At 43.6% G+C, this 14,457-nt stretch overlaps 1 protein-coding gene across 1 annotated transcript in view; it reads left to right on the plus strand.

Moving 5' to 3' along the window:
- Nucleotides 1-14,457, plus strand: part of il11ra (interleukin 11 receptor subunit alpha) — a gene marked incomplete at its 3' end in the record, with an annotated part of 185,203 nt that overhangs the window by 97,847 nt on the left and 72,899 nt on the right. Inside the window, 1 exon segment of the mRNA XM_084329309.1 lies at nucleotides 4,400-4,490. Within this exon segment, the coding sequence (XP_084185435.1) occupies nucleotides 4,400-4,490 (91 nt within the window).

The following is a 14,457-nucleotide window of genomic DNA, read 5'->3' on the forward strand; positions in this document are numbered from 1 at the left end:
TCCAATAATACACAGTTGGATGTGTTAGTTGGTTGGATGCACTTCAAGCTGCTTCCACATGAGGCAACTTCTCTCAATCATTCCAATAATACACAGTTGGATGTGTTAGTTTGGTTGGATGCACTTCAAGCTGCTTCCACATGGAGTTGTGGGAACTACTTTTTCTGGCGGATGGTTTTTTCAATAAATCTTCGATTAATGTGTGTTTATTGTATAGAAATAAGGTTGGATGAATCTGGCAGTTGTATAAAAGCTTTACACCACGTGCAGTCGTGATTTGTGACCAATAAACCATGCCTAGGGGGGTCTAACGACCCTCGGCTGCGCCTCGGGCCTAACAACCACCCCTAGGCATGGTTTATTGGTCACAAACCACTCCTGCGTGTGATGTAATGCTTAAATACACACAATTGTTAAGGGGATGCAGACCAGAGAAAGACTTTCGTCTTGTTTACATCAGGGTCCCCCATTTTCAATTCATCAGGACATATATGACATACATGACATACAGATTGACAGTACTGCTACATCTATACATTTATGACATACCAGATTTGCAAATACAGTACTGTTTGTGATACAAAAAGACCCATAATAGTGATTATTTATTATTTAAGTTAAGTTTTGCCATAATCATATATTTTTCCATAATCAGGTAGCTGAACAACATTGGTAAAAAAATTCTATTCTATGAATCATTTTCGGCCTTTCGGCTTTCGGTTTTCGGCCAACTGTTTCCTATTTTCGGTATCGGTTTCGGCCAAGAATTTCCCATTCGGTGCATCCCTAGTGGGAAGTATATGTCTCTGATGTCTTGGTATAGTGGGCAGGTTGTTAAGAAGTGGAGCTCGGTTTCCACCTCATCTTGTGTGCAGTGGGTGCATAGTCTGTCTTCTCTTGGGAGCCAGGTCTGCCTATGGCGGCCTTTCTCGATGGCTAGGCTGTGCTCGCTGAGTCTGTACCTAGTCAAGGATCTTCTTAGTTTTGGGTCAGTCACAGTGCTCAGGTATTCTGCCAATGTGTCAGATAGTTTTCTGTTTGTTTTCTTATCATTTGATTTAGTCCAGTGTGGTTTCTGTCTGGTGGCTCTGCTTGTGTTTGTGAGCAGAGTCCCAGAACCATCTGGCTGAGTGGGCATCTCTCAAGGGTCTCTCTGTGGGTGAGGGCTATGTTGTGGAGTGTGTCTGGGTCGCTTTCTTTTAGGTGGTTGTGGAATTTGAATGCTCTTTTTTGAATTTTGATGATTAGTGGGTATCTTCCTAGTTCTGCTCTGCTCTAGGTGAGAAGTGGTGGTGTTAGTGTTATCCCCTGTGGGGGTGTCTCTAATGATACCTCACACTCTGCTCTGTAAAGGCTGTTGAAACTCGAGAGCTGTGTGTGTGTGTGTGTGTGTGTGTGCCTGTGTGTGTGTGTGCCTGTGTGTGTGTGCCTGTGTGCGTGAGAGAGAATGATAGAGAGATAGTGTGTTTAATAATAACTTATTGTGTATGTGAGCGAGAAAAGGTGTGCTTGTGTGATGAGGTGTCATTCACACACACACACGCGCGCACGCACATACACACAAACACATACAACTCTGTCAGGTATTAAGTTGTCATGTTGTTTCATGTTCCTTTGAGATCAGATCAGCCTGAGGGCCGCTGTTTAGTGACTGAATAAGATTACAATCAACGTGTGTGTGTGTGTGTGCGTGTGTGTGTGTGTGTGTGTGTGTGTTCGCGTGTGTGTGTGTGTGTGTGTGTGTGTGTGTGTGTGTGTGTGTGCGTGTGTGTGTGTGTGTGCGTGTGTGTGTGTGTGTGTGTGTGTGTGTGTTCGCGTGTGTGTGTGTTCGCGTGTGCGTGTGTGTGTTCGCGTGTGCGTGTGTGTGTGTGTGTGTGTGTGTTCGCGTGTGTGTGTGTGTGTGTGTGTGTGTGTGTGTGTTCGCGTGTGCGTGTGTGTGTGTGTGTTCGCGTGTGCGTGTGTGTGTGTGTTCGCGTGTGTGTGTGTTCGCGTGTGCGTGTGTGCGTGTGTGTGTGTGTGTGTGTTCGCGTGTGCGTGTGTGTGTGTGTGTGTGTGTGTGTGTGTTCGCGTGTGCGTGTTAGTGTGCATGAGCGCGATCATGAGCTCCAGAGGCAGAGAGGTATATTTGAACGTCTGGTAATCTGAAAGTTGCCGGTTAGATCCCGGCTCCTCTGTCTAGGAAGTGTCCTTGAGCAAGGCACTGAGCCCCTGGCCAGCAGGTTGGCACCTCACATGGTAAACTGGACTAGAGACAACACAATTGTCTGTTTCAATCAGAGACGGTACAGGGCAATCCATAAAAACAATATAAATCACCATCATCACAGTCATCATAAGAAACTTAGAAATACCTAGATACAAATATAAGAACCCTATATGAGGCAGTAACATGCAGCATGCAGGTGGTAGTCGGGTACAGTGAGGGTGGTAGTCAGGTACAGTGAGGGTGGTAGTCGGGTACAGTGAGGGTGGTAGTCAGGTACAGTGAGGGTGGTAGTCAGGTACAGTGAGGGTGGTAGTCAGGTACAGTGAGGGTGGTAGTCAGGTACAGTGAGGGTGGTAGTCAGGTACAGTGAGGGTGGTAGTCAGGTACAGTGAGGGTGCAGCATGGTGGTAGTCAGGTACAGTGAGGGTGGTAGTCAGGTACAGTGAGGGTGGTAGTCAGGTACAGTGAGGGTGGTAGTCAGGTACAGTCAGGGTGGTAGTCAGGTACAGTGAGGGTGGCAGTCAGGTACAGTGAGGGTGGTAGTCAGGTACAGTCAGGGTGGTAGTCAGGTACAGTGAGGGTGGTAGTCAGGTACAGTGAGGGTGGTAGTCAGGTACAGTGAGGGTGGTAGTCAGGTACAGTGAGGGTGGTAGTCAGGTACAGTGAGGGTGGTAGTCAGGTACAGTCAGGGTGGTAGTCAGGTACAGTGAGGGTGGCAGTCAGGTACAGTGAGGGTGGTAGTCAGGTACAGTGAGGGTGGTAGTCAGGTACAGTGAGGGTGCAGCAGGGTGGTGCATGTTGGGTAAAGTGTCCATCAGGGTCACCCTCCCCGGGGGAGAAGCAGAGGAGCCTCGGCATGCCGTGGGCGCGGCAGCTATCGGAGGAGCAGATCACCCCGCAGGCCGTGTCTATCTATCTCGTTCTGTTGCAAACAGTAATTGCTTTGTAATCTTGTTGCCGTGGCGCTGACAGGTGACTGGCGCTTAAAATAGGATCCAGGCAATTTTCCAAAACTCACAAGGTGGCGACTCACCAGCGCCACCACCAGTGGGATATTATTAACACACAGCAGCTGTTGGCTTCCTCGGTCACTTTTACTTTCGCATGTGTGAAATAAACTGGGTAACTTATTATAGTTCCAGTGGACTGTGATGACTTTTTCATCGGAGAACGGAGCCTGAAAGCTTCCAGCGTTTGAGCCAATTAGAGAATTAGGTCGCTTTCACACAGGGGCTGTTTGGTCTATCTATCTATCTATCTATCTATCTATCTATCTATCTATCTATCTATCTATCTATCTATCTATCTATCTATCTATCTATCTATCTATCTATCTATCTATCTATCTATCTATCTATCTATCTATCTATCTATCTATCTATCTCTCTCTCTCTCTCTCTCTCTCTCTCTCTCTCTCTCTCTCTCTCTCTCTCTCTCTCTCTCTCTCTCTCTCTCTCTCTCTCTCTATCTATCTATCTATCTATCTATCTATCTCTCTCTCTCTCTCTATCTATCTATCTATCTATCTATCTATCTATCTATCTATCTATCTATATCTAACTGTGCATCTTGGGAAGAAGGAAGAAAAAACGCGGCTTATTATATTATTAATAAAACAGCTACTTGTGGGCACTCATAAAAACACTGTGGTCTACAAGTTGTTTAGCGAGAGGATGGTGGTAATGTGCTTCAATGGATCAATGCCATGTCAAAACTCGCCTCCGCTCCGCTGATCTGGAGGACTCGCAGTCCACACACAGACACACACACACGCGCGCGCGCACACACGGGCTCGCAGGCAGCCACACACACATTTCCACTGTCCAATAGCCGAGCGCCCTTTTCGACCGCGTGACATTGTTCAGAAGGTTCAGTCCGCCTCACAGATTTATATGTGAACGCAGGCGAACCAAATGAAGAATGCAACAATGTTGCAACTTCACCCCCAGAACCGCACCGAGTCACCAGAACTATATGTGAAAGCGACCTTAGAGGCAGATGACTGTGATTCTGTAACGGTGAAAGCTACACCCTCGCTAGCGTCGTCAAAACTGAACTATTAGCATTAATGAGATGAGAAAATCAATAACACATTTTCTTTTGTTCTCTCCCTCTCCACACCCCCTCTCCCCCCCACACCCCCTCTCCCCCCCACACCCCCCCACACGACCTCTTCTCCATCTCTCTCTCTAGATGCCTGGTCTGTTGTCCAGTACTGTGTGTCTGACAGTCGCCTGGCTCCTGGCTCTGTGTCCCAGCCAAGCTCAGATCTGGACCAATGAAGGTAACACACACAGACACACACACACACACACACACACACACACACACACACACACACACACACACACACACACACACACACACACACACACACACACACACACACACACACACACACACACACACACACACACACACACACACACGCACAGGCACTGTAGCATGAATATAGCTACACAGACACAGACACACACACACACACACACACACACATTCCCAGCATCAGACATGTTGAGGATCAGCCAGTTTGAAATACTTTGGGAACACTTGATTTATTGACTTATGTTCACACATTCAGAACCTCTGGGATCTGTCTGGCATCACATCTATCAGTTGAATTATGTAGGTGAACTCATACTAAACACACCCAAGTTGTGCAACGTGAAAACATCAAGCGAAGGCGCTTGCAGTCTGGAACACACTTCAAAGTGAATCCACTGCGGGATGAGTGGAGTGAAGGAGTTACCATCATTCTATCTATCCATCCATCCATCCATCCATCCATCCATCCATCCATCCATCCATCCATCCATCCATCCATCCATCCATCCATCCATCCATCCATCCATCCATCCATCTATCTATCTATCTATCTATCTATCTATCTATCTATCTATCTATACATCCATCCAAATTGTCTTTATTGGTATAAAATACATCTTTATTTCCTTTATTGGTATGACCGAAGTTAAGTCCACTATTGCCAAATCCCATTGTACAAGGTAGTGAGAATAGGGAGAAGGATAAATATTAAGAAACCAAACTAATAATAATGTCATTATAATAATTGAAAATCAATAATGTCAACATGATTATATGGTTGATTTAATGTAAAGGCTCATTCAATGTCTCCCTCTTTCTCTCTCTCTCTCTCTCCCTCTATCTCTCTCTCTCTATCTCTCTCTCTCTCTCGCTTTCTTCAAATTAACCACTTATAAGTCTATGGGACGAATTCACAAAGGGATTGCGCAGCCTTTTCTGACACTATGCCGGCGCAAATAGTTCTGAAACACAGTTTGCTATTCACAAAGCAAGCGCAACGGGTGAAAAACGGTGGGCATTGCGTTGCCCTCAGCATTGTGTCTCGGTGCGTCGGTGGTATTTGCGGGTATTTAAATGAGGTAATATGGGCGGAACATGTGCCCCTTTCTATGCAAATGAGCCTCATGCAAAAACACTCCCAATTCACAAAGATCGGCGCTAATTGCCACACGCTGTTAAAGCGACGCTATTTAATGACGTCTTCAGGGATTTGGTGATGATTGAGCGTATTTATAAAGGGGTGTCATTGCCAGTGTCTCAGGTGATCATAATCATCTACTCGATGAAATCAAGGATGCTATTGAGCCAGCCACCCAGAGATCCCATGCAATCTTATTTATTAATTAAATATTGTTATTTAACGTTGTGTTGTCGGCGCTATTGATTGATTGATTTTGTAACGACATTTTGATTTTGCATCATGCTGCTATTTGTGTTATGCCTTGCTGCTTATTTTATTATGTCTTCCTTATGAAGCACTTTGAACTGCAATTCTTGTATGAAAGTAGGGATGCACCGATCCGATATTGATATGGGATATCGACCCCGATATGACTAAAATAGCTAGATCGGGTATCGGGGACTTATCTTTTTTTTTCTTTTCTTTTTTTTTTTTGTTATTGAATTTTTATAATAAATAACAATTCAGTAAATTTATATCTGTGTTAATTTGTTACATTTTGTTTCACTAAGTTAGGAAAGTAATGTTTTAAGTCGAGCCTGATGTTGCCTTGTTGCACAAACCAATGATCCCAGTCTCTTCCACACAGTGAGGCACACAGTTTAAAGTATATAAATACAGTTTATTATTATTATTATTATTGACTGCACTCACGTTCCAATTGTACCACCAAGCGAAAACGTTTTTAGAAATAGGAAGCAAACGTATTCAATCAAGTCACTCGGGGTGGGAATCACCAGAGGCTGCACGATACGATACTATCACGATACTTGAGTCACGATACGATTGCGATATTAATATTGCGATATATTGCGATTTATTACCTTTTTTCAACTGCAAAGTAAAACTTTGTCAACATGTTTTATCTAATAAAATAAAGTTCAGTCTGTTCATCTCACTTCAATCATTTTTATTGCAGGACATGGGGTTTTCTCAAGCAGACAGATGTCAACACTGTAATCTGTGTTGCATGTACCTGATAAACTGAACTGTTTGTATTACAGTCATATTCCAACTTAACTGAATGCACGTGTGTGTGTGTGTGTGTGTGTGTGTGTGTGTGTGTGTGTGTGTGTGTGTGTGTGTGGACTACTGTACTATTACAGGTATTGAAATTAGGGATGCCCCGATCAATCGGCCAGCGATCGGTATCGGCCGATATTCAGTATAAATATGAGATCGGTGATCGGTTATAATGCTTTATTTTCGCCGATCGTCAAAACCGATCGAAAAACATGATCCAATTCTTAGCGGAGATCTCACTGCTGACTTCTCTCTCAGACACACAGCTACCTGCAGCGTATGGCCCCTCCTCCTCCCCAGCCCCTCCCGCACTCGTGTAAACAAGAGCCTCGCAGTCTGCTATAGTCTGGTGCATGATGCGACGTGAGCTAACGTTGGCTACCTACCGAGCTAACGTTACTGTTTAAACTAAATGACCCAGTGACTACATGAGGCATTGTCTAACGTTATCTAGCTGGCTAGCTACTGATAGCTGCTGATATCAACAAATGCTCCAGCAATAGTCGAGTGCATGATAAGTTACCTCCGTTGACTCGGTAGCTCACGTTAGCTCTAAACTAAATAGTTCACTGAGGCGTTGTCTTAACGTTATCTAGCCGGCTAGCAGTAGCTACAGCTATATTTTTTATATAAAAAAAAAATTATAATTATATAACGTCACGGTGACCAATTGCAGTCACTCTTATTGTCTGGGACCAAATACGGCCACGCCCCACTCCCAGTAAAAAGTGGGAATCTTTAGAATGGGTTTCGGCGACGCTAGTATACAGAAGTAGCTCTCAAGGTGACGATTAGACAACACTTTCTGTTGTCAGTAGATGGCAGCATTGGTTTAAAATTAAAAGGTGAAAATGTTGAGAACTACAACACTGCATTTCCCAAGAGCGTTAGCACAGGTCGCAGGTCACTGGGATGTGTCTATATTCTTCGACGTGATCTGAACAGCGGTAAACTAATACTGCGACCTCGGTATAGCGACCGAGAATGGTAAACTAATTATCTTACCAAAAGTGCGCTGGTAGCGTTACATATGTTGTCTAAAGGGGGACATATGGTACAATTTAAGATTCTAATGATAATCGGCATATAAAGGACAACATAGAGCATCGTTAATTTGTAAGAAACCTCAATGAAAACGGCGCTGGGTGCTATTGTTATGAAAATGTGATAGAATCCTATAAACAGGTGGACGCATTTGGTTTACGTTCAGTTATATATTTTTTATTTTTTTATACCAAAAACTATCGATATTGGATCGGTATTGGCCGATATGACTCAAGAAGATCGGTGATTGGTATCGGTGGCAAAAAACGTGATCGCGGCATCCCTAATTGAAATGAACAATGCAACTTCCTTATACAAAAATAAATAAATAAATACAATTATTATTTAAATTTTTTTTAATAAAACATTTAATATTGATACTTGGCGTCCCTGTGTCTATACAGTATCGCCACGCAAAGTATCGCAATACTACTACATATCGATTTCCCCCCCACCCCTACAAGACACGTTGTGTGCAACGGCAGTAATAATATAACGAATGAGGTTGATTCCCTGGGTCCACTTGCCGTGCGTAATCCTGCCAACGTTGGAGAGGCGGCGTACAGTCGCCTCACATCAGAAGTTGAACGTGCACATTTGACATATTCAAAAGCCGTCTTAGATGCCTGGATCGTGGCGGTGGGGCAATGCTGTATGTTCCCCCCAAAGCACATCACTCCTCTGGGTGCTGGGTCAGGTAATAATCACAATGAAGAGAATAGAATTTAGACGCTGGGAACACAGCCAATGACAAGTTTATTCTGGATTATGATAATGCGGGTTCTATTACCTTAACTAAACATTACATACAACTTTCTCACTCAAAATATATTCCTAAATGAGACAGTATTTCCACTGGCACAGTGCCTAACTTCGGTCTCAAGAGTCGGCACCATGGACAGGTCTGCTCAAAATAATTTATATGGGGATGACAAACGAATGCAATGACGAAAGATAGTGACAGAAACAAATGATGGGATGTGTCATGAAAATACAAATTAAGCAAGCTCTATACATTACGAAATTAACTAAATACAATACAAAATAAACAAAATACTAATGGTGAAAAATACTGTTATGTCTATGCCTCATTTCGGGTTTATTTCTTCCCCTTCCTGATATCTGCCAACAGTGCTGTCGGGTGCAAACCGCTCCCCGAGCCAACTGTGCTGGAGCAAATCAGGAGCAAACTGCACACCTATGGGCCGTGTTTGCACTAGTATCTCATCCGTGCAATATCGTTAGTGCATGGCTCGCACAGACATAGCGTGCACTGATCGCACGCATTTAATTAAGGTGCTATTAGCGCCACGCAATCCATTCTTTGTGAATTCGCCCCTATATATTTTCTATAATTTCGAAAGGATTGGGTTTTATCCAGCCTGCAATTTCTAAGTCCGCCCTCACAACCGATTTCACAGTCAGCATTACAGCAAATGGAAGTCTACACGTGTGTGTGTGTGTGTGTGTGTGTGTGTGTGTGTGTGTGTGTGTGTGTGTGTGTGTGTGTGTGTGTGTGTGTGTGTGTGTGTGTGTGTGTGTGTGTGTGTGTGTGTGTGTGTGTGTGTGTGTGTGTGTGTGTGTGTGTGTGTGTGTGTGTGTGTACCTGTGCTTGCGCGTGTATATGCACGTTTGTGTGTGTGTGCAGGCTTGTGTGAGAGAGAAAGTGTATCTGCATTGTTTGCATGCAGGCTTGTGGGTGAGAGAGTTTTGGTTGTGAGGTTGAGAGAGAGAGAGTGTGTGTGTGTGTGTGTGTGTGCATGTGTGTGTGTGTGTGTGTGTGTGTGTGTGTGTGTGTGTGTGTGTGTGTGTGTGCGCGTGTGTGTGTGTGTGTGTTGTGTGTGTGTGTGTGTGTGTGTTCTAGATCCCTAGCCAGAGGCAGATATGAGAAGAACGCTGTGGGTTTTGGGAATAATGTTCTGCACTGCCAATAAAACATGAATATACACATTTAGGCGAGCCAACCCCGCACTGAGGCCCCAGGTAGCACACATGCCAGAGAGGGAGGGAGGGAGGGGGTGGAGCCATAATCCATATAGACCCAAATAACTCTGTATGATAGCATGCACAATAATGCTGTATATACCGTATATACATACGAGGGCTGCACGATTCTTGCTCAAATGTGAATCACGATTGTTCTCTCTATGAATTGAGATCACGATTATCTCGCACGGTTCTTATTTTTTCAATAAAATCATTTATTGCACTTTTTTTCTTTTCTTTTTTTTCTTTTTTTTCTTGATCTTTCCCCCCTCCATTTTCCTCCGATTTTCTCCCATCCCAATGTTAGTCGTTATGCCAATTCCCAATCCCCTTCCTGGTCGCTGCGCACTCTACCCCCCACAGTCGGTCTGGGAGAGTGGAGGCTATCACGTGCTTCCTCCGACACACGTCCAGCCAATAAACCGCTTCTTTTCACCTGGCAGCGCAGACTCTCACTGAGAGGGCGTAGCGTGTGGAAGGATCACACTACCCCCCTTAGATCCTATCCGCGCTGAGCAGGCGCCCCAACCGAACTGTAGGAGTCGCTGTTTACAATGACCCGGACCCACCCCGCCAGCTTCTCCCACCCTCTAATACAGCCAATTGTATTAGTGTGAACGGCCAGCCAAGCTGGTGACAACCCCGGAGCTGTGAGCTGGATTCGAACAGGCGAATCCAGCGTCTCCGGTGTTGGTGACGGACGCAATCTCCGCTACGCCACCTGACCGCTATTGCACTTTTTCTTAAACAGACAACATAACATCAGCGTTTCCGTTAGCCGGTAATTACCGGTATTTGACTGGCAAAATCTGTTGAAGTCCGACATATTTAATCTCTCCGGTCATAATGTCCGGTGAAAATAATTCCCTCTAAACACAATTAGATTATTTGAATTGTATTAAAATAGGCTAAAATTATATAGCCTATGCGATGAACGAAACAATCTCACCAAGCAGCCGGTCTAATAATGACATCCTGCTGTCAGCGCGAGCTGGCTGCTGATATATTTACGTGAAGCATGGCTTGGCAGGGTGCAGTACTCCAATTCAGCCATTGGCAATTCAGCTGTTGGGTGGGGGCGCTGCTGACACCACTGCTCTGCTCTGCCTGCTCCAAGTGCTCCATGCTTCACGTAAATATATCAGCAGCCAGCTCGCGCTGACACAGCGGTGCCAAATTTCTCAGTTCTTCGCTTGATATAATTAATACAAATGTCCAATATAACGGAATTAGTTAGCTCATAAAAATGTGATTATAACAGACTGCTGTTTATTAAGGTCGGGCAGACTGCCCACCGACACCTCAAGTCGGCAGCAGCAGCACGAAGTCTCGAGGGACTTATTTTATTTGGAATATATTAATGACTGATACGCAAAAGTAGCCTAGTTTTAAGTTAAAATATTATAAATGCCTTGATGATGTCATTATTTATATAGGTCTATAAATTGTTTTTAAGCTCAATAAACTCTGACCGGAATTTATCCCATTTGTCCGGTAGATTGAAATCTACCGGACACTCAGACCTGCAAAAAAAAATTCTAACGGAAACCCTGCATAACATATGAAAGTGCTTGACTTAAACTTAAAAGTCTCTTGTAACATACAAAATAACTCAAGTCAGAATCGTCATCATTTAAAAAAGTTAAGTAAAAACAAAATATATATATATACCGGTATATATATATATATAATAAAAAAGAATCGTCACAATTTAGAAATGAGATTGCATAGGTCTATGAATTGAGATTGGGATTTTTTTTCCGATGAATCGTGCAGCCCTAATACATACATTCATTCTTACCGTATATATGTATGTATATATATATCCACCTGTCTGTACATACCTGCACATAATCCTTTCACATATCTGTACATACTATATCTATATCTGTACATATCCCTTACCTACTCTTACCAGTTACGCTGCTGGCCAAATATTATCAGTGCAATTGTACATTGTGTTATTCTGTTACAGTCGTGCCCAAATTGTCAATGGCAACCAAAGTTACACACATGGATGATGAACCTGACAATCTACACACAGCTCATGGGTACAGATAGCAGCGTCTTCTCCAAATTGCCCGGCTGCCAATAATTGCTGACACTGAGCAATATCTTGCTAATTGTTTGGCTCTTCTCTTCAGAAGACCGGCCAACTGAAGGCCTCTAACACCCAACTTATGAACATGACCCAGGCTTCCAAACAGTGTTAATTTCGTCAGCTATTTAACATTATAGTTTTAGTCTTAGTCATGTGTCAAATGCTCTTTTTAGTTTTCATCATATTTAGTCACCTTAATTTATTTTTCTACTCCAGGTCTGAGCATTTTAGTCTTCGTTTTGGTCTCGATTTAGTCTCGCCACTCAGTTACAGCCTCTTAAATTGGCTTGAGCAAAAAAAAAGCTAACGTTAGTGCTAGCTGGTTAGACTTGTGTAAGTTATTTAATGTGTTCTATTGTTGTGGATCAGCATAATGTAGCGATCCGTCATGCAGTAATGTAGGGAAGAAAGAGGAGAGTTTCCTTTTCTGTACGGTGCTTTATTTCCAGCTCAATATGGGGTTTTACAGGTTGCTAGTTCCCTTCTCATACACAACACAGCTACCTGCTAATATGCTAGCTTCACAACAACAACAACGTAACATCCGGTCCGTCCTCCCATATCTCCCGGGGAAACAACACCCCCAGGATAACAGTGGTGCCCCTGAGACCACACAACTAGAGCGACACACCCACGGAACCATGTGTTGGGGATAAGGGTTCCGCACAGACAATTATATTTGTTACTTTCCTGTCGGCAAACGAGTTCCTGTTAAAAGTCAAATTTAAGTTGATGTTGAATAAACTTTTAGCAAGATTTTGTTTTGCAAACTACATTTTGTGTCGTCGTTTTTAGTCAACAACATTGCATGAATAATTTCGTCACGTTAGTGTCACATGATCTCTTGTCGTCAGGGGAAAAAGCTTTGTTGATGACCATATTTAGTCATAATATTCGTTGACTAAATTAACACTGCTTCCAAATATGAAAGAAAGAAAGAAAGAGAAGGAAAGCAAGAAAGAAAGAAAGAAAGAAAGAAAGAAAGAAAGAAAGAAAGAAAGAAAGAAAGAAAGAAAGAAAGAAAGAAAGAAAGAAAGAAAGAAAGAAAGAAAGTGTGTGTGTGTGTGTGTGTGTGTGTTGTGTGTGTGTATATAGTGTGTACCCTCATAATTTTCATTGACTAAATTAACACTGCTTCCAAATATGAAAGAAAGAAAGAAAGAGAAGGAAAGCAAGAAAGAAAGAAAGCAAGAAAGAAAGAAAGAAAGAAAGAAAGAAAGAAAGAAAGAAAGAAAGAAAGAAAGAAAGAAAGAAAGAAAGAAAGAAAGAAAGAAAGAAAGAAAGTGTGTGTGTGTGTGTGTGTGTGTGTGTGTGTGTGTGTGTGTGTGTGTGTGTGTGTGTGTGTGTGTGTGTGTGTGTGGATATATGTGTGTACCCTCTTTGTTCCAAGGTTGGCAGACAGGCAAGCTGAACGTCTGTTATTCCACTCTAAATCTAATAGCAGCTTTCAGGAGAGAGTCTTGAGCCAAGCCTACACACACACACACACACACACACACACACACACACACACACACACACACACACACACACACACCACACACACACACACACACACACACGCCACAGAAGATAGAATATCAACTCAGCAGATTGCCACACTCGCCACAGAGTTCTACATGGACCTACATTACGTTCTATTGCATCAACTGCACTTTCCCGTTCTTGTGTGCGGGACTGTGTGTGTGTGTGTGTGTGTGTGTGTGTGTGTGGCGCGGTGTGTGTGTGTCTGCGTTCGGACGAGTTGTCATTGTAAACTTTGAGTCTTTATTTTTTTTATCCACTTTTTCTCCTTATTTTCTATTTTTCTCCCATCCCAATTTCGCCTCGCCAATTCTCCCTTCAATCTCTCAGTGGCGAGGAGTAACGCGTGGGAGGCTCACGCTGCCCCTGATACTTCCTGATTCTGCTGTACAGGCATCACCAAACCGACCTGTAGGAGTCGCTGTCCACAACGTCCAATCCCCACCCACCAGCTTTCCCACCCCCTAATACTGTCAATTGTGTTAGTATGAACGACCGGCCAAGCCGGTAGCAACGCAGAGAGCTGGGCTCGATACCAGCATCTCCTGCGTTGGTGGCGAGCGCCTTGCCCACTGCGCCACTCAGCCACCCAACTTTGAGTCTTTTAAGACAACAATATACAGTGGTGTGTCCCTGTGAGGCTTCCGTAGACTAAACAGTGTTTGTGTGGCACAGGCGTGGCAGAGGGAGATACATGTATTCTGCTGTCTCCTAGCGACAAGATTATCCCTGTGTGATCAGCGCCCCGTTGCCTAGACAGTAGACACACTGGCTAAACTGTCAATTAACCCTTTCACTACCACACTACAGAAGGTTAACCTTTCACTACCACACTACAGATGGTTAACCTTTCACTACCACACTACAGAAGGTTAACCTTTCACTACCACACTACAGAAGGTTAACCTTTCACTACCACACTACAGAAGGTTAACCTTTCACTACCACACTACAGAAGGTTAACTTTCACTACCACACTACAGAAGGTTAACTTTTCACTACCACACTACATAAGGTTAACCCTTTCACTACCACACTACAGAAGGTTAACCCTTTCACTACCACACT

This window comes from Notolepis coatsorum (assembly GCF_963971535.1).
Source record: "Notolepis coatsorum genome assembly, chromosome: 14".
Taxonomy (NCBI): Eukaryota; Metazoa; Chordata; class Actinopteri; order Aulopiformes; family Paralepididae; genus Notolepis; species Notolepis coatsorum.